The 20,733-nt window shown below is 34.2% G+C and overlaps 1 protein-coding gene across 1 annotated transcript; it reads right to left on the bottom strand.

Annotated features, from left to right (window-relative positions):
- Positions 1 to 213: 213 nt before the first annotated feature.
- LOC112710432 (putative disease resistance protein At4g11170) lies at positions 214 to 8,692 on the bottom strand. The gene is made up of 4 exons (XM_025762644.3): positions 7,821 to 8,692; positions 3,397 to 4,501; positions 2,867 to 3,160; positions 214 to 1,612 (listed from the first exon to the last, which is right to left on the bottom strand). Exons 1-4 carry the CDS (start codon positions 8,429 to 8,431, stop codon positions 383 to 385), a joined length of 3,240 nt encoding a protein of 1,079 aa, XP_025618429.1. The 5' UTR covers positions 8,432 to 8,692; the 3' UTR covers positions 214 to 382.
- Positions 8,693 to 20,733: the final 12,041 nt, after the last annotated feature.

The raw sequence follows: 20,733 nt of genomic DNA on the forward strand, positions 1-20,733 counted from the left end.
TTTAAATTATCATTTTCATTTAAAAAAACACAACTCACCCAACTCAAAATTTGGTCCATGGATTCGGATTCTCCATATAATGTTTTTTCACCGTAGACACATTTTCTAAGATTGAGAATGAATCTTTTTAATTTTTTTTTAACAATTGAAAAAGTAAATTGTAATCTTTTAACATTAATTTTGTAAGTAAAACCAAAAGATAACATAAAAAAATATTAAAGAAGTTAGAAATTATATTTATTCTCTCAATTATTAAAAAAAAATTGAGATCATCCATTTCCGTCCTCTTCTTCTGCTACTCTTCCAATGCCAGGGCTTAATTTGAAGATTAAGCGCATACAATAACCTAACATGACACCAAATATATAACATATCCTGAATATCATCCCCAATTGTGAGCTCCAAACCACGACCTAATTCCATTCCATCGTGAAACCGGGTTGACAGTAGCAGGAGTAGTATAATAACCCAACTGTTCCATTCTTTTAATAAAACTAATGAAACTTGGATATTCTAATGGGTTTACTGGGTGCACTCCAAACCCTTTCAACTCCACTGCCACATACTCTGATGTCATGGATAGTGACACAACTGAGACCTTGATGTTAAACATTCTTCGATTTTGACCTCTGTTATTTAGGAAGCTACTACAACGTTGGTCGTATATTAGAATCACATGATCCCATGAAATCTCCTTCCTTGGTCTGTCCACGTACAACCTGACTTCGTTGACATCGTCTTCCTCTTGGTCGTCACCACTGATTGTAAACATCAGCCTAAAACCCTCTGATGGTACTGCAGGAACAATGAAGCATAAAATGAAGCCTAATTTGGGTGCATATGGAGCTGAAGAGAGATTAACAGTAAGGTGATCCATATTTGTTTGATACTCAAGCCAGTTTGGAACTTTGCTCCCGGGATAAACATAAGAGGCTTCAGGGTCTTCATTAGAATTGTCTACATTGTCATGTTCTATTGTAGACAAATATTGGTTTGAGAATCTCACCATGTTGATATAAGCATTCAATGCGACAGCATTGAGAAATTGATTTTCCAACTTCAAGCAGTTCCAGAACACAGCCTTTTTCTTGTTTTCCTTCAGCTGTTCACTCGCATTTGGGAAAGACACAACCTTCAATGATGTGCAGTTATCTGCATCTAATGTTTCTATGGAGAGGGGAAGCTCCGGCAGAGTTTGAAGATTCTTGCAATCACTTATGTCAAGATATTTCAGACTTGTGAGAAGCTTCATGCTATCAGGCATCTTCTTTACTTCAGAGTTTGCTAGATGAAGCTTTTCGAGTTTGCTTTGATATCCAAAGGACGAGGGCAATTCTCGGATGGATGTGTGTCGCAAATCCAGTTCTGTCATGTTTTCTGATATCACTGAAAATTTGTTCAATCTTTTGCAGTGATAGAGGCTCAGATAACGAAGGGATTTCAAGTGAGCATTAGTTTCAAGTCTGGCAAGTTGAGAGCACCAGCTTAGATCCAATGTCTCAAGCTTGTTGAGGGAGAAGACAGATGGATGGACACGAGTCAAGCGGAGACAATATTTGAAATCCAATATCTCAAGATTGGTGGCTTTTGATAAGTCTGGAAACTCCTTCAACTGTGAGGAATATGGAGCCTTAAGGACTTTCAAATTCACAAGATTCAGTACCAATAACAACAAGTGATTGTGTCAGCTAGTGAAATTGCATAGGTGCTCTTAGGCAGCGTTTGGTTTATGTCTTAGTTGAGACAGAGACACAGACACATAGAATTAAAGACATGGACACAAATTATTAGTGTATATGTATTGTGTTTGATAAAACATTGAATAAGACACTAAAATTAGAAAAAGTCCATATTTTGTAAAAATTGATAAGGAATAAAAGTATAAAAATTAATTGTGTAAAAATTAATAAGAGATAAAAGTGTAAAAAATTATGTCCAATTGATTGTCTCTGTGTCTCAATATTTTGGAGGAACACTAAATACATGTATTCTGTGTGCATTTGTGTACTAATGTGTCCATCTAAAATTTGTGTCTCAACAAACAAATAATAGACATGTACTAGCATGTCCATGTCTCTGTGTCAGTGTCTTTGAAACTAAATGTTGCCTTAAGAATTAAGAAACACATTTTTGTTTTGCATAGGTGCTCTTAAAGAAACACATTTTTGTTTTGGTCCGAACCAATTTAACACCGCACATTTCAGAAATGACTTTAATTAGGGACTTAATTTTTTATAACTAATTTCAGCTAAGTTTTTTTGAAATTACCTTTCTATCGTTATACTTATAATCTCTCTTTCTCATCTCATTTTTCTTCTTCCTCCCACCACCACTTTTAAGTTTTAACACCACCACAACTTCACTCTTCCCCGCTACCGCCAGCCATTCTAATCTAAAAGTTCCGTATATATTTTCTAAATTTTAGTTTTCAATGATTCTATTCTCTCATTCCTTATCAATTGCTATTATTTCCTCATACTCCCAGTCATGTTCATAAATACCTGAACACACAGATTCCACTATTATATGGTAAGTTATATTTCTATTTCCCATACATAATCAAATGAGGAGAGAATTCAATTCACTTTTCCCACAACCATTACAAGTCCTCCAATTGCTATTCATACTATTTATACTAATAATTAACTATATTGTACTAATTTATCTACGGCCATTATACATGCTACAGTAGCATCCCTCTTCATAAATTGAACACGAAAAACATGAAAATGATTTTCACACATTATTCATCAGCAACAGAAATATCAATAAAGCAAAAGAGCAAAAGTGGTATGTGAACATCATTCTCCAAATAGTTCTAATAACTAACATAATTACATAAACATATATGGATAGAGTTAGTTACCTGGATCCCATACCAAAGCTTTTCCACTTGACTATAAGGTAGTTCCAATATAACTAGCTTCTCAGCAGAAAATTTCTTTGGTAATGATTTGAGAGGGTAATAAGTCCAACGAAGATATCTGAGCCGACTTGGCAACTGTTGAAGCCCCTCAGGAAAGTGTAAGAGGTGTTGTTCTCCATAAAAGTCGAGAAATCGCAGCTTACTCATCTTAGAAAATACTTGAGGACTTAACTGCATGTCCCTAACTGTTGCTTTGGAATAGCTGAAGTTTATGCTTCTAATGGCCTCACTCCCCTGTTTTAAAGTATAGACAACAATAAAAGTAAGCATACATTCTTGTTTTAACACTTAGTCCTTGAAAGTTGAAACACTAAATATATACCACTTTGGTCTTTAAAGGATTTTTCATTTTAACACATAACAAAAGAATGAAATGCAACATTTATCTCAGAGAAGTCAAAATATTCTTCTTGCAAACCCAACAAAAAAATGAAGTAAAATGTTCTATACATTATAAGTTTGACATTTACCTGATTATTTTTCAGTACTTGATAAATGTCCTCAGGATTCCAAATTCGACTATAGTTACCAGGGTCTTCAATAGATTCTTGGCGAACAATCTCCCAAGCCATTTCTTGTACAATATCATGCATTGTCACTACATCCTCTTTAGAAATGGTTATGAAAGATATATCTTCAAGTCTTTTCAATGCTGCAGGAACTGGAAAATCCCCATGCTTTAACAAACTCTCTAAGTACTTCACCTTCAACTTCATTCCATCAAAAAAGCATGCAATGTCCAAAAGCATTGATTTCTCTTGGCGATCCAACTCATCATAACTCAGCCTCATCATATCAAAAACCTTCTTATTCGGAATCCTCCCAAGTTTCTCCAATTCACTTTCCCATATCCACTTTTCTTTTCCATGAAGTAAATGACCCAAAGTCTTAAGAACCAGTGGAATCCCTTTGGCATGATCCACCACCCTCTCTGCTAACACACTATACTCCTTTTCAACAACTTCATTTTGCTGAAACGCAATCAAATTGAAAAGCTGAAGTGCTTCATCAGATTCCAATGGTTCAACCTTGTATGTATCATTAGCATGAGCATATTTCGCAAGCACTTGTCTATCTCTGGTGGTTACAATGATTCTACTACCTGATCCAAAACTTTGCGGGGTTCCAACTAGAATTTCAAACTGTTCTGATTGATTAACATCATCAAGAACAATAAGAACCTTCATGCGGCCAATTCTCGTCTCAATATAAGTAGGCAATCCATTTTGTGTGTCAATTTCAAGATTTTCGCCTAAGAGTTTAGAAAAGAGTTCATTCTTCAAGTAAATAATTCCATGTCTCAATGATACTTCTCTTACGTTTCGAAGAAAAACAACGCTTTCGTATTCATCACGAAGTAGGTTATAAACAACTTCTGCAATGGTTGTCTTTCCGAAACCACCCATGCCCCAAATTCCAATGACACGGACGCTCTCTGGCTCTTGGCGAAGCAATGATTCAACACGAGAAATTGATTTAGCAATTCCGAAGAGTCCTTTTGAGGAAAACTGGCGCATATTTTTCAACCTAGTGTTCACTGATTGGATGATTTCTTCAATAAGCTTAGCATCATTCCTATGCAACAAACATTAGATAAAAAAGAGTGTAAAATTCAACAAACATTATCATAGCTAATTGACGAAGCAATCAGAGGCGGCGACAGCAGATACACCGATGGAGCCACAGAAAGTGGCCGCCTTAGCGTTGAAAGCCACGGAAGCTCCATGGCGGAGTTGACCGGCGTTTTTTTTTTTTTTGGTCAAGGAGTTGATCGGCGTTAAATGTTTTGAAATGATTTTAGAATAGAAGGTGCTGCAAAGCCCAAAGGGCCTGCCAATGGGCTTTATATCAAAAGCAGAGCTAGATCGGAGCAGGAGTGTTGACCCAATATGTACAGTAAAGGATAAATAGATCTGTTTTTTTTTTGGTCGATAGATTGGACAACCCAATTCTAAATTACACACTCATACACACATCACACCCACACACACGTGATATTTCTCTTTTTTTTTTTTGATCAAATTTGCACGATATAAAACTCAAACTTAAGACCTTTTAGTAGGAAAGGAGAACTTGTACCACAATGTTTTCTTTTCCAATTTTACTCTTAAGCCAATTATCCTACCTCAATTCTATTCATAATCATAATCTAATCTTAAGGTAATTATTTATATAAATATTTTTTCATATACAAATGATAATTAAAATATTGATATATATTGTATTATTAAGTTTAGTCAAAGATATCAATTCATTTAAGAATTTTTAGTTATCATAAAAGAATAGGTGTGATGATAATAATAGAGATTAAATTAAAAAAATAATTTTTCACTAACAACTAATTATTAAAAAAATAATGATAATGATAAATTAATCAAATTAAACTTTAAAAATAAAAAAAAAGAATTTTAAAAATGATACAGAAAAAATACTTTACGTCTAAATTATGTATTTATTTATTAAAATTATTTTTCTTTTAAAGTATTCTAAATTAAAGTTTTTAATCAATATTTTTTTTCTTTTAAATTTCTCTTTATTTCTCTTTAATCTTGACCTATAAAATGATAATTTAATATCTAATATTTTCCTTTATTCAAATACAAAAGTACAAAACATAGAAATACAGGTTGAGCTTTCCTAAAGAATATTCTAACAAGTTGAGTTTTTTTTCTTTTTATGAAAATTAAATTGGTGGACGTAAATTGATTAAATTTAAAATGTAAAAAAGATTATATAGTTTGAAATAAATTAAGTTAGATGTCATTTACTAATGTTATGTGTCATAAATATTTCTTTTTTCCGAATATTTCTCTAAAAAAAATACTCAAAACATTGTCAAAATTGCTCTCAACTTATGAAAATTAACTTCACTTCTTTTACTATTTTGACTAAAAAAACTGAAAACAAAGAGAAAATATTCAAAATCACCTTTTGATAATTACCCAATTTAGTAACTAGTCTTGGGAGCAAAGAAGAATAAACGACATTGTTAACATTGAACAATGTACTCTTCCTCCAAAATGGTTTATTACTAAGTCGAGAACATATGATTATAAAAAAATTTTACCCCACTTTTCTCATTAAGTTTTTCTAAGATCTTGTAAGACTATTTTTTTTTTTTACTTATTTTCTTCTAATTATTCTCATTGTTTTTTATTTTTTATCAACTTAGAACACTTAATGGTCCACCTTAATTTTTCCTCTTTAAAAATTCTTATTCATCCTCAGACGTTAATAAAACTTTCAACACTTATTCTTTACTATTATCTCACACTTTTAGTATTTGTATTATTTATTTATCATTAATAAAAATATTTTGCTCACAAATTTACTTACTCTTAATTTCTTCTTTTAATCTCTCTTTACATAATTTCTTTCCACAAAACCACACGGAAATTAATTTCTCTTTTTTGTAATGTATGCATTTACTTGTGACTTAAAAAAAAATCAATCAATCAACCAAACAAACAAACACGACAACAACAACAAATTTGTACCTGGGAGTAATTCTAACCTAATTAGGATTAAATATGTCATTTCCATATTTGCATTTAGTAGTTTAAGGTTTAGGATTAGTTATAAAGGGACAAAGGAATCAAAGCATAAGTGGAAATTGTGAAGTCATCCTAAGTTTCTTTCTCTGAGTGGTTTAGCCAGCTTTGCTACTATCACATCATTCTTGATTCTCGGTATACTACTATTCATAAATATGGTTGGTGAGAAAAGTAACATTACATACGTGTATCATCTTAGAAGCAAAAGTGCACAACATGGAAATACAGGTTCAGCTTTCCTAAGCCTAACATCTGATCAGGACCTATGTGTATCATCTTAGGTACCTCAGTAATTTTCAAGATATTTATCTATGTATGTGTTCCATGTAAATTAGTTAGGGGAGTTAAGCTCCATTTTCAGTATCCTGACGAATTGTGTTGATTTAGTCTTTTACTTTTTAATTGCTACAATTTGATTTTTTACATTCAAAAAAATATACCAATATAGTTCTTTGTGTATTTTCCATATTCAGAGCTCCGCGCCATTAGTGACATGGCTCAAGCCTTATCACACTGGACATATTAAAACAACGTTGTTTGAGGATTTGAATAATACTAAATATTATACCCCTCCTTTTTTAACAATACTAGTTATTCAAACCTCAAACGAGGTTATTTAGTGTCTTTTTAGCGTCAATAGTAATTTAGTGTGTCAAGCGTGGCAAGGGTTGAGCCACGTCACTAACGGCGTTGAACTTCAGCAATAGAAAATACACGAGTAATTACATTGATGCACTTTTTTTAATTTGAAAGACCAAATTGTAACAATTAAAAATTCAGAGACTAAATAAGTGCAACTTGTCCATCTCAAAAACTAAAATGGGATTTAGAGATTTATTTATACTTCACTAACTATTATATATATGAGAAAGAATAGTCGGATGGAACTTACAGAACAAGCAAGCCTGGGGAAGTTATCACTGGTGGACTTTTTATCAAGCAGTGGGAGTAGCAATATAATTAACATTCCTCTATTAATTTATTTCTCTTTTTGTAATGTATGCAGTATATGCATTGGAATAACTCTACTTGTGATTTAAAAAATAAAAAAACCAAATCCAAAACAATCAAACAAACAAACACGACAACAACAACAACAAAAAATTTGTACTTGTGATCTAACTAGGACTAAGTATGCCATTTTCATTTTCCCATCAGTAGTTTAAGGTTAGGCTTAGTTAAAAAAGGGACAAAGGCATCAAAGCATAAATGGAGATTGTGAAATCATCCTAAGTCTTTTTCTCTAAGTGGCATAACCTATTTTTTGCTACTATTGCATCATTATTCTTGATTCGGTTACTAAATATTGTTGGTAAAAAAGAAAAAGTAAGATAAGATACCCGAATTTTGCTGAATGAAAGCCTGAAATATTAGCGGCTTCCTGAAAAGCAGATCTCCATGTTTGTGCCTTTTCCTTACCAAACCTTCTCTCTTGTTTAGCAAAGGCAGTAGAAAAAACGCCCTTTTGGTGTCTCACATGAGTCGGTTCCACTCTGTAGAAAACCGGTAAAACAATTTGTCCTTTTTCTCTTCTACACTCCATAATCTTGACCAGCTCATCCAAACACCAAGTCGAAAACGCATAGTTTTCTGAGAAGACAACTAACGAGATCAACGACTTTTCAATTGCTTGGAGAAGCTCTTGCGAGATTTCTCCGCCTTGCTCGAGCTTCGTGTCAACGAAGGTGAAGATTTGCTTCTGCCGTAATGCCTTGGTGAGATGGCTGAGCAAACCTTCCCGAATGTCTTTGCCACTGAAGCTGATGAACACCTCAAACTTTGTGTCATGAGTTGGTGATGATGCCTCTGGATATGAAGGAGGAGTATTTTTTTCTACCGGTGTCTCTGCATCAAATTTCTGAGCGATAATTGCAATACATATTGCTATTACACAAACAATTAATCCAATATATTTCATTTTACAAGCTAATGTCCTTGGATTTTGAAACATTGCCTCTAGGATATAGGAAGCTTGAAAAGGAAGAGAGAAAGGGGAAATAATGAAATCAAAAGATTAAAGAATATCTGAAGCATGTTATGACCGCACCAGCACTTTCATGATTGAAGAAACAAGGTAAAGGGAAAAGTCTTGGGTCAATGGTCAACTCTTTTGTGTGTGTGTTTTTAAAATAAATTACTGGTACTAATCACCTACTGCTGTTTGCCTTTTATATACATGAGATTTACTATTAATTATATACAAGTTCTTTCAACGAAATTCTGTTAAATTTACTATAATGTTTATTTACTGTCAAAGAGTGATTAAGCAATTAATTTTTACCATTTGACAGAATGATAGAACAAGCTAGGGAAGATTTGTGAATAAAAACGATTTGATATCATTCAAGGACTATTTTACTTTTAGTAAGTGTCTATAGCTAAGGCTAGCTGCACTAAATAATTATGAATTCCCGATAATGTTCTATATAATTAATCAATCTGTGTTTCGGATTATACTAATGATTAAGAAATTGAAAAAGTTGTTACTACCTACCATTATTGACTGGTTATTTATTATGATTGACTTACGAAATACTTCATTCACTTCACAAAAATTTGTCACCATTTTAACATTCTCAAAATTGAAAATCTATTGTAACTAAATACCAACTTGAAGATGGACATTTATTATACTTTTAGAGTTTAAACCATAAATGTGAAGTTGATCATTATGTAAGAGTCTAAGAGATAACTATAGAAACAAATATCATTTACGGTATTATTTTTGGAAATGTTTGGACTAAAATCACAAGAAAAAAAAATTTGCAAATTCAATATCATAATTTATTAATTTTATAGAATTAAAGGCTTATTTATTTATTTATTTATTTTTAATACTTTGTCTACAAAAAATATCTTACTTTATTTGCGTAGATGGTGCTCGCAATCGACTAATACTTCTGGTTTATGTTAGCAAAGAGATGCCGTGAACTCAGTCAAAGATTTATTGAAATTTTATTTACTTAAATAAATTAGAGATATAATAAAAAAAATTGAAACAAACTAAAATGACTTTGTTTGATTTGGGTTTACATTAAGTAAAATAAGAGGAGTGCTTTTGGTTTACAAATCATATAAGTTGGTAGAAATTTAACAAAAAATACGCTGACTCGTATATGATTTTCGTGTTTCGCGTTCCTCCTTCTTCTCTTCTTCTTTCTTCTTCTTCTCCTTCTTCTCCTACTCTTCTTCTTCTTCCTCCATGAAAACGAGTTTCTTACTAAATTTGATCTCCTTCGTATGTTCTCTCTTTGCCTTTTCATCCGTTATTTTATCTGCATTTATAACTGGTATTCTTGCTTCGGTTTTTTTTTATTTTCATAGTTTCTGAAATCAAGCTTTAAAATCGTTTTGAAAATAATGGAATTTCAGAAATACATCCAACCAATTACAGAAATACACCCAAACGGTTACAGAAATACACCTAAACGGTTATAAGAATTCACCCAAACGATTATAGAAATTACAGAAATACACCCAAAGGATTACAAAAATACACGCAAAGGATTTAAAAAATACACCCAAAATTCGTTGAAGTACACCTTATGCATATTTCAGAACTCTTTCACTTTCTCCTCCTCATCTTCTGTTACTTCTTTTTCTTCATTTTCTTATTTCATATTCTCATAATTCTTTTTAGGATAAAAAACCAAACAAAGAAGAAAAAAATACATAATGTTGCATAATCAAAAGAAGAACGAGGAGAAATACGAGGATAAAGATGAAACACTTTAAAAACGAAGAAGAAGAAGAGGTACGGAAAAAGAAGAAGGAGAAGAAAAAGAGGAGGCATAAAAAAAGAAAAAAAAGAAGAAATAAATGACTTATATGACTTGTATGAAAAACAATTGTATGTGAAAAATTTCTCGTAAAATAAACCCTATATCTTATTACTTTTTAATGTTATATCTTTTGCCAGTTTTAAAACTTGGATCTTAAAAAGATTTACTTCACTTATTCTCTAGCAATTTCTAAAACTTTCACCAAAATCTGAAAGCATTAGACATTTTAGTAATAACTGTTGTCATGATATAACCAAATGATATCTAAAATTTATAAATGATATACCATTTTAATCCTAAGATATAGTGCTCTGTAGTTAAACAAGTTTCGTTTCAATTGGAGATTTCTGGAATAAATTCAACCTCAAATGTTGCTAAATTCTGCAATAAATTTAATTTTTGCAGTAAACTTCTATAATCACAATAAATTTTAGAGACATAATTTGAAGCTAATTTTGTGACGTAATATTAGATAGGCTAATCCCTCTAGAAAAGTTGGTTAAAAAAATAAACTAAAGATAACGAGTGGTGTGACACGGAGTTTAATTTTTTTAAGCCAACTTTGAGGTCTTGACTTAAAACTTAAAAGTTCACATGTGAATTTGGAATTTTAGCTCGCTTTTGGTCGGTGTCTTAGGGTCTACACTCTACAGCGTACAAGCATTGATCTTTTTGTTCTCTTCTTTGCGGGGCCACAAAACTGTTGGAGGTGACATATGCCACTGTAAAGTCGCCAGGCTGAGAAGATGAACGGTTAGATGATGGTGGTGAAAGGGCGGTAACATAGTTAACGGTGGAGGATTGGAACAAAGAGATGAGGAAGCTAATGCGAGGAAGAGATATAGTGTGAGTTAAATCTCAATTTGGTTTCTGAAATTTGGCTTGATGCTCAGAATGATCCCCACAATTTTGTTGGTCCCAATTAAAACTCCCAAATTTATAATTGTGGTTCCAGCTTGTCCCTGTGATCATCTCCGTTACCGGAATGCTGGTCTAGCACAATTGCATGACATGTTGGGCACTACTTAAACGATGGCGCATTAGTTTTGCGTGCAAAACCTTTGGAAACCATGTAGTATAAGGGTTTTCTTGATATTTAGCAACTTATGATCGTCGTAGTGGAAAGAAAGAGAGTTTTAACCCACAAAAAACTGAAACGGCATGGTTTTCAAAAGGCTTGGGTGCAAAACCAATGCGCCGTCATTTAAGTAGTGTCCACCGTGTCATGTAATTGCATCAAATCAGCATTCTGGTGACAGAGATGATGGCAGGGGCAAGTTGGAGCCACAATTACAAATTTGGGGGTTCTAATTGAAGCCAACGAAATTGTGAGGGTAATACTGAGTATCGGACTAAATTTCAGGGGTCAAATTGAGATTTAACTCGATATAGTGTACATAGTGAAATCCATAGGAAATTTTTGGGAATATTTTCTCTAAAGTTTAAAATACGAAGTAATAAAATTGAGTTAATTATTTTGAAATCCTATTTTGTACATGGTGATCAACCTATTAGCCAGCGACAAACCCTTAAATAAAGTTCAGTATTACGACGGATTAATCATTTATCGGCCGAAATGAAGAATGCTGTGAAAAACACAAAAAAAAATTGAGTTAATTATTTGATTTTTAATTTGGTGTCTGAAAATTTTGATGAATTAAATTAATCTATGGAAACAGCTTCCAACACCTTCTCCACTCTGGAGCCATCAATTCCTTGCACAAATATTTGGGAAAGGCATTGGTCTCACTTTAACATTATTGAATGTGATTATTTAGGATAAAATGCAGTCACAGCTCTAGTTTTTGAGTTTGCCATAATATAGGCCTTTTTCAAGGGGATACAAAATGTTCCAGAATTAAAGCACAAGCAAAGCTAGTAACTTCGTATTAGTGTGGTATGACTATGGATGTATACTTGTTTGGTAAAAGAAGGGACTCTTTTTGAAAAAATAGGTAGGAGTTTTTTTTCTTCCCATAAGGTCAATTTTTGTGAGATATATTTTCAAAATATGTGAAAAGTTATTTTAAAGAGTTATATTTCTTCATAGAGTTGTGACTTATTCAAAAGGTTATACTTGTTAAAAAGTTGCAACTATTTGAATAGTTATGTCTGTTGAAAGGAGGTTATAACTATTTGAAAAGTTGTGTTTGTTGAGTACGTAGCTGCATGTACTCCGTCTCTATAAATTTTTCTCATATCATTATTGCCAGAGATCCATCTCAACACATTCTTTATGTACAAAAGAAAGAATAGAGAATATTATTCTGTAAATTATCATTTAGTGTAAGACTTGACTGTGTGAGTACATAAACAAGTCAAGTGTTCTTCATTATATCCTACAGGAAATTCGCCAGTAACTCATTTTGCACAACACACGCCTTGAAGAATTGCGCTATTTGATTCACTATCCTCTTCTCTCTTATCTCACAATTCTGAATATTGTCTCACTTTCTCAAAAGCTTACCAAGTGATATCTAATAACACAAGCAACTAGCATTAGCTGCGATAATTATTGTGTTCAGAGTACACCCATCTAAGCTTCTATAAAAGCAAGCCAGATGTGTACAAAATGATGAAAGAGCCTGCAAAATGTCAAAGATTCCATCAGGATATAACAAAGGCTATATATTTGAAACACTTTGTGATATAGAATCCAATAAACACAAGAAGAAATATTTTTCATTTGTAATGCACATGTGCAAATTTTGAACAATTAATGAGAACTTGCTCTTGATATGCTCTATACTCTGAAGTTGTAGCCTGCATTCACATGAGAAATGAATTATAAATACTGCATACAGAGTACATCTGAACATTCTTGCAATAGCAATATTTTACAAAGTTAAAATTAATAAAGAACTCAGTATGGATTCAGACAATTTGGTTTCAAGAGCATCATTTAAAGATTTTGACACTTATTCCTCCCACCCATTTGCATTATCCAATTGATATAACTCAAATTAGGTTCAATCTCCAAATCCACCCCCAAGAAACCTTCATATTATGATAAGAAGAAAAAGCAGCGTATTACAAATCCAATTTATTGTCTCTGGCACTGTGAAATTCTCTGACGGTATCAGTTCAAGTCCCTCACCCCAAAAAAGTGATATTAAGATAAGTGATTCCAATAAGTACAAGCTACTGAAAAAAGAAAAAACTTGAATTCCAATCCTTATATAATGTTCTCTCTAGGTGCAGTAGTTTTGAACAGAACCATGATTAAAACAAAAATATTTTTTTTGTTCCATAGTCTCTGCAATCACATTGCAAGCAACAATTGTGGCTGCATAAAATCAAGAGTCTCATGACCAATAACATATATGTAAATAAATTACTTTCCATTGCCTAGCTTTCTCGAGCTCAGCAATCTGAGGATCAACAACCTCAAGTGGGGCATTCAATTAGTAGCAAAGGAGGCAGAACTTAGAAGCATAAATTAGAACATGGGTAAATCACTACTTTCATATATTAAAGTAAGCAAACGGTTGCAAAATTATCATCCAATACACCATTCTAAATCAAAATTCAAGGCACTATAGGTGTTGGGTATATGAGGATGCTTAAGGTTGTGAGAACTGGATCGGTCAATAAATTGGTAGAGTGATTGATTCAATGATTTAAAGGTTCAACCGAGATTCAACTGGAGTTTAATCGGTTTAATTAAATATATAATAAAATTATTAAAAATTTAATATATAATTTTAAATATTTAAATTTAATAATTTTTAGGTTAATAAAATTTAAAATTTTACAATTCTATATCTATTAAACGATAAATTCCCGTGCATTCATCTCCGATGTGGAGAGTTCCCCGCGTTCCAGGCCGGCTCCAATCCCAGGTGGACGCTCAGCGTGGCATCTCCTCTTCAAGGGTGCATGTGCTCCTCTGTGATTTCACCGTCAGCTGTCCCTTTTACCAATTCGCTCACGCAACTTTCCTTCTTTACGGATTTGGTTGAACATGTAATCATTACTTGGAACCCTAGGACCTTTGCTTTCTTCTCCTAATTTCCTTTTCTCTGCCCTACGAAATGTTGTGTAGAAGCTCTATTTCTTGGGACTTTGCTTCCCCTTTGTTCATCTAGGTTAGGGATTTTCCGATGGAGTCTCAAATTCAAGATCTCCAATCAATCAATCAGGTGCACTCTTCTGGTGCCTTTAGTTCCAAACCTATTTTCCTCTTCATCGTTTTTTGTTTCCTTCATTGTGTACATCCTTGTAATCAATTTTGGTATCTGTTCGACGGTTAACCCAGATTTTATTGTCTAGGGTTTGTGAATTTCCTAATGTTCCAAACTTATTTTCCTCTTCATCGTTTTTCATTTCCTTCATTGTGTACATCCTTGTGATCAATTTTGGTATCTGTTTGACGGTTAACCCAGATTTTATTGTCTAGGATTTGTGAATTTCCTAATTTGTAAATTGTCTATGAATTTCCTAATTTGCAAACTGTCTATCTGACTTGGTGTGTTTCTGGGTTCATGTTCTTGGTTACATTCTTTGGAAGTTGTTAATTTGAGTATGGTCTATGAATCTGTTTCATCTTCTTTATTTCATTGTTTAGAATTTGATTTGATTATCATTTCTCCTTTTGCTAGCTGTTGAATTGTTTGTTGCATGTGGTTTGTGTATTAAAGAGGTGGAAATAGGCCAGGCGGCCTACTAGGGACCTGCAGCCTAGCCTGTGTTTGGCCTGACCTGATAGAAAATAGACCCAGGCTATTAAAAAAGCCTATATTCTTTAAAAGGCCAGGCCTAGGCTTTTAAAATAGTCTATATATATATATATATATATATATATATATATATATATATATATATATATATATATATATATATATATATATAGAGTTTTATTATACTAGTAAAAATGTTATTGGAAAGAGTTGAATTTGGGTCTTCTATTATATAAAAACACCTTTAACCACTAAGTCATTTGTCTCTTTAATAATATATGTGTATTTTTATTTTCTTTATATCTTTAATCTTTGATGTTAGAATATCAAAAGTCAATCAAATAAAATAATTCTAAAAACTTTCCCTCCACATTAATAAAGAAACAAACATACACACGATCATTTTCTCTTTTCTTCTCCACTTTACATGCTCTTCTACCAGACTACATCCTCTTCATCTTCTCTTCTTTTGACTGTAGGTACTTCTTCTTCTTCTTCATGTCATTAATTTTTATTTTATTATTTTTTATATTTGTTGTTATAATGTTAATTATTTTTTCATCAATTAGGGTTTTATGCTGTAAAAGATCTTTTTTTAAGTTCAATTTTTTTGTTTGTGTTGTGATATTGTTTCTACTTTTTCGAACATAAAATTTTATCTTTTTTTTCATTAAAAGGTTCTTACTTTATGCCATTGATATAATGAAAGTACTCTGTTAATTTTTGTTTAGGCATTATAATAGGCTTTAGAAATGGCTGAATCTGTAACTCCAAGTGATCCATTGGCCAATTCTATTTCTTTAAATGGAGAAAAATTAATCGGTCAGTACCAACAATGATGCAAACATGAACTCTGATTCGGGTCAGCAAACCAACTCAATGGAGGGCCCAAGTGAAAACCCAGCTGATGTACCTGCCGAAGAGGGGCGAGAAGCAGCAAGTCCAATTAGAAACAGGAGGGTGAGAAAGGCCCCATATTGGGCCAGGGACTATCAAATGGGAAAGTGAGTGTGGGTGCACAATAGAAGGATATGGAAAGTTAGTTAGAACACCAGGAGAATATAGTGGGAGGTGAGGTATAGTGGGAAGCAGAAAAAAAAGGATTAAGTCTGTTACGGGTGGAGTTTATTCTCCCTGAACTCAAAGGCAGGGAATTGAGACGTATATCTACATTTCAGAATTAATACACCATTTTTCTTCTCTTTTAATCAAATTTTACATTGATTTCTCTTTACTGCTATATTCTTGTGCAACATTTGGTGCTTTCATTGAGAGGTGTTGCGATGGACACTGGAACTCCCCTCTCCCGATTGGCAGACGTATGCAAGCAAAATCAGTCTGAGATCGCCGCGTTGCAACGAAACCATATAGAGACGATGTCGCAACTCTCCGGCACTCAGGAACGGATCGGATCGGTTGAGTCCTCCATGAAAAATATTGAAAAGATGTTGCGTGAGACTCTAAAGCTGAAGCAGGCAGTCCCAGAGCAGGGGACCAACAATAATTTTTCTGAGTTCACAAGTGAATCCCAATCGAGCTACTGGCCGAAAAGAGTGAAGACGGAGCTGCCTATGTTTGACGGTGAAGGTGTAGAAGAGTGGACGTTCCGAGCTCGTGAGTACTTCGAGCTTTATGCGGTGCCTGAAGCGTGGAGGGTAAGAATGCTTTCATTTCATTTGACTGGTGCTGCCTATACTTGGTATCGTTGGTGTGTGAACAATGCCATTAACCACACATGGGAGAGTTTTTTGGAAGCTCTTTGTACCAGGTTCGGCAAGAGCTTGTTCCATGATCCCAAGGCGGCCTTGAAGGAGCTTAAACAGACAACAACGGTGGCTGCATATCAGCATAAGTTCGAGGAGCTCTCGAACCAGGTGACGGGGTTAAGCGAGGAGTGGGTGATCTCGTTGTTTGTCGCCGGTTTATCGGAACCGTTGAAATGCGAATTGATGTTAGCCAAGCCTAGATCATATGTTGATGCTGTCTCGTTGGCTAAACTCCATGAGCAGAAGAACTTGGCCTGTGACAAACCCCATTTTTAGGGTTTATCTTGTATTGAATTTAGAGTATTTTGATAACCTTTTCTCGCATTTAACCTATGAATTGGCATGGTTTTGTAATCTCTCCCCTATTTGTGCTTAAGTGTAAAAACATGCTTTTTAAGCCTTATTTTGATGAATTCTAATTTCTCCTTAATTTCTCCTGGATGTGTTTGCTAGTAATTCCAGGATTGAAATAGGCTAGGCATGGATCAAAGGAAGCAAGGAAGGAAGCATACAAGTGGAGAGAAGCATAAAAAGTCAAAGAAGCAAAGTCAGCCATGCACGCGCACGCGCACAAGGCGCCCGCGCGCACATTACAGAATCGACCAGGGACGCGCACGCGTACCGTGTGCGCACGCGTCGATGACCGCACATGACTTCATTAAAGCAACACGTGCCTGGCGATTTGAGAGGGTTTTCTGAACCCATTTTGGCGCCAAATGCTGATAGAAAGGAATAAAAGGATCAAGGATTGAGGGGAAGGCATTGAATTTTAGCATATAGCATAATTAGGATTAGTTTAGAGTTAGTTTTAGAGAGAGAAGCTCTCACTTCTCTCTAGAATTAGGATTAGGTTTAGGTTAATCTCTCTTCTTAGATCTAGGTTTAATTCATGCTTTGATTCACTTTTCATTTACCAATTCTTAATCTTCTCCTCCTCCTCTCTCTAGTTATGTGCTTTAATAATTGTAATTCTTCATTTTGTTTTGGATATATTGTTGTTCTTTTATTTCCTCTTTCAATAATGCAATTTGAGGTAATTCATGATAATTGTGATTTCCTTGATTGTTGTTGTTAATTCTTTGCAATAATTGTTGTTAGATTCTATTCTTGTTCTCAAATTACTATGCTTTTCTTTTGTGCCTTCCAAGTGTTTGATGAAATGCTTGGTTGAATTTTAGAGTAGAATTTTGTTCCTCTTAGCCTAGGTAGAGTAATTAGTGACTCTTGAGTTATTTAATTCCTTTGTTGATTGATAATTAGAAGTTGCTAATTGATTTGAATGCCTCTAAAGCTAGTCTTTCCTTTAGGAGTTGATTAGGACTTGAGGAATCAAATTGATTCATCCACTTGACTTTCCTCCATGGTTAGAGGTTAACTAAGTGGGGACAATGGACAATTTGTCATCACAATTGAGGAGGATAACTAGGATAGGACTTCTAGTTCTCATATCTTGCCAAGAGCTTGCTAGTTGTTAGTTTATTTTCTTTGCCATTTATATTTCTTGTTTAAAATCTTAAAAACCCTAATTATAACTCACAACCAACAACAAGACACTTCATTACAATTCCTAGGGAGAACGACCCGAAGTCCAATACTTCGGTTTATAAATTTAGGGGTTTGTACTAGTGACAAACAATCTTTTGTATGAAAGGATTATTGCTTAGTTTAGAAACTATACTTTACAACGAGATTTCATTAGTGAAATTCTAAACCGTCAAAAACCCATTCATCAAAATGGCGCCGTTGCCGGGGATTTGCAATGGTGTTGTGTTATTGGTTATTGTACATATGTGAATATTGTGAATAGGTTTATCTTTTGTTTGTTTCTTAATTTTTGTTAGTTTTATTTTGTTCTCTCACTATGAATTCTCACTTTGGCTTTGAGTTTGGTTCTAATTGTGTTGTAGAAAATGTGGACTTCAATGCTAACATGTACCAAGGATGGAACACTCCAAGATGGGAGGAGCCTCAAGGAATTGATCACTCCTATTTGCATCAACTTCCGGACACTTATAGGTATAATTCTCATCCTAATGCATGTCAATTCAATGGTTATGGTGAATCCTTTTATGACAATCAACCACCACCATATACCTATGAATCTTATCCTCAACATGATGCTCAACCATACTCACAAGCTCCTTTCTACCAAGTACCTTTATGTGACCCTTATCCATCATATAACCAATCACCCATACCACATCCTTGTGATCATTATGAGCAAGAACCTATAGAACCACCACAACCTTATCATGATTATTACCAAGAACCACCTCAATACTCACCATCTACATACCCTTACCAAGAAGAACCACCTTCCTACCATGAACCCTCTCTCCAAAATAATGAACCTTCTTACTCACCCCAAACCCCAATAGGCGATCCTCTCACTTTGTTACTTCAAGGACAAGAAGCCATGAAGCGGGATACACTTGAGTTTGTGACTAACTTGACCAAGGTAGTGCATACTTTAGCCTACAAATGTTTGAACACTCAAGATGCTTCCATAGCCACATATGGAGAATCAATTGAAGAGCGTAGCATGAAGGAGAGATTGGAAACTCCGGTGGGGGATGAGGGATGCCATTTTGTATTGGAGCAACTAGAGGAAGCCATGATTATTGAAGAAAAGGAAGAAGTGGTCGAAGATTTAGGAGATATTGAAAGTCCATGGGAGTCTAACATCATGGAGAACTCTTCCAAGAAGCTTGATATTGATGTTGAGGAGGGTGCGCAACCTCCAAGGCATGTTATCGTTGGAGACTTGGAAGAGGCTTATCAAGAGATGGATTCAATCATGGATGAATTTCTCTTTACAATGGAATCCTCTCCCATTGGACATAAAGTTGAAGTTACAAAAGAGTGTGCACAACCTCCCATACCCTTGGTGAACAATGAAGAAGAGAGTGAATCAAAAGAGAGCTACCAAGAGGAAAAAGTTGGCATGGTGTATATTGAAATTGAAGAATATGAAGAGGTTGGTCAAGAGATGGATTCATTCATTAATGAATTCCTATCCAAAATTGAATCACCTTCTATTGGGCAAGATGAAGTTCTTGAAGACAACACCGAGCCATGTGAAAAAAGAGGAAATGTTGAAATTGAAGAAGCTTGCAAAGAGGTGGAAATAATCAAGAAAGAGCAAAAGGGAGTGGAGCTTGCAAGATCATTGGGACCAACCCTTCCTAAGTCATCATCCTACACAACATTCAAGTGGGTAAAATTTTTATCTTCAAGCCTCACTTTCTCACTTGAATATGGTTTGATTGAAACGGATGGACAACTTAGAGCTCTTTGTGGACTTAAAGGAAAAAGAGAATTGTGTAGTGGTTGGAAATTTGGTATAAAGCTCACTAAAGTCAAAGCTTTAAGGTATAGGGATTATGATGGGACAAGAACCACTTTGTCTATAAGGAGAAATTGGTGGACTAAAGAGAATTCTATGTGTCAACCGCCTTTATGTCAACCACCCGTAAGAAAAAAATCATGAAACTCAACTAACGGATGGGTGTGAAGATAAGATATGGGATCCCGGTTCGCTATGTGAAGGCCAACTATGGGGACTCATATCTTGGGTAGAACTTTGCCCAAGCTTGATGAAGATGGTTGGAAATTCTGTCAACCAATTGAGGAGCAAAGATCCTTGGAGATTCAAGGATGAGTACAAACATAAGCCACCATGACAATAAGCCCCTCAATATGTCCAACTTAAGGACTTAAACTAAAAGTACTAGGTGGGAGACACCCCACCATGGTAAACTCTTTCCATCCTCTTTTAGTTTTGTTTAATAAGTGATTTGAGTTGCTATTGTAGGTAGATTTTCATTTCATATTGATTTGTTGGTAAAGATTGGTTGTTAGTATGTTGTATTCATTAGTAGTAGATGAATAAATCCTAAAATCAAATTGCATTTTTGTGAATTGTTTGATATTTGATTGAATAAAGAAGAGTTTTGAACATTATAGAGAGCTCTTGGGCATTTTTTCTGCTTTTTGGGCAAAAAAAAAAAACGACCATCGGCGCGC

This window comes from Arachis hypogaea, chromosome 9 (genome assembly GCF_003086295.3).
Source record: "Arachis hypogaea cultivar Tifrunner chromosome 9, arahy.Tifrunner.gnm2.J5K5, whole genome shotgun sequence".
Taxonomy (NCBI): Eukaryota; Viridiplantae; Streptophyta; class Magnoliopsida; order Fabales; family Fabaceae; genus Arachis; species Arachis hypogaea.

What these genes read in the sequence shown, in the direction of transcription:
- LOC112710432 (XM_025762644.3), bottom strand. Translation starts at nt 8,431, where the DNA reads ATGTTTCAAAATCCAAGGACATTAGCTTGTAAAATGAAATATATTGGA. An exon ending in TTTCATTCAGCAAAATTCGG is followed by an intron (nt 4,502 to 7,820) that starts GTATCTTATCTT and finishes TTTGTTGCATAG; the next exon opens with GAATGATGCTAAGCTTATTG. An exon ending in AGCTTTGGTATGGGATCCAG is followed by an intron (nt 1,613 to 2,866) that starts GTAACTAACTCT and finishes TATTCCTCACAG; the next exon opens with TTGAAGGAGTTTCCAGACTT.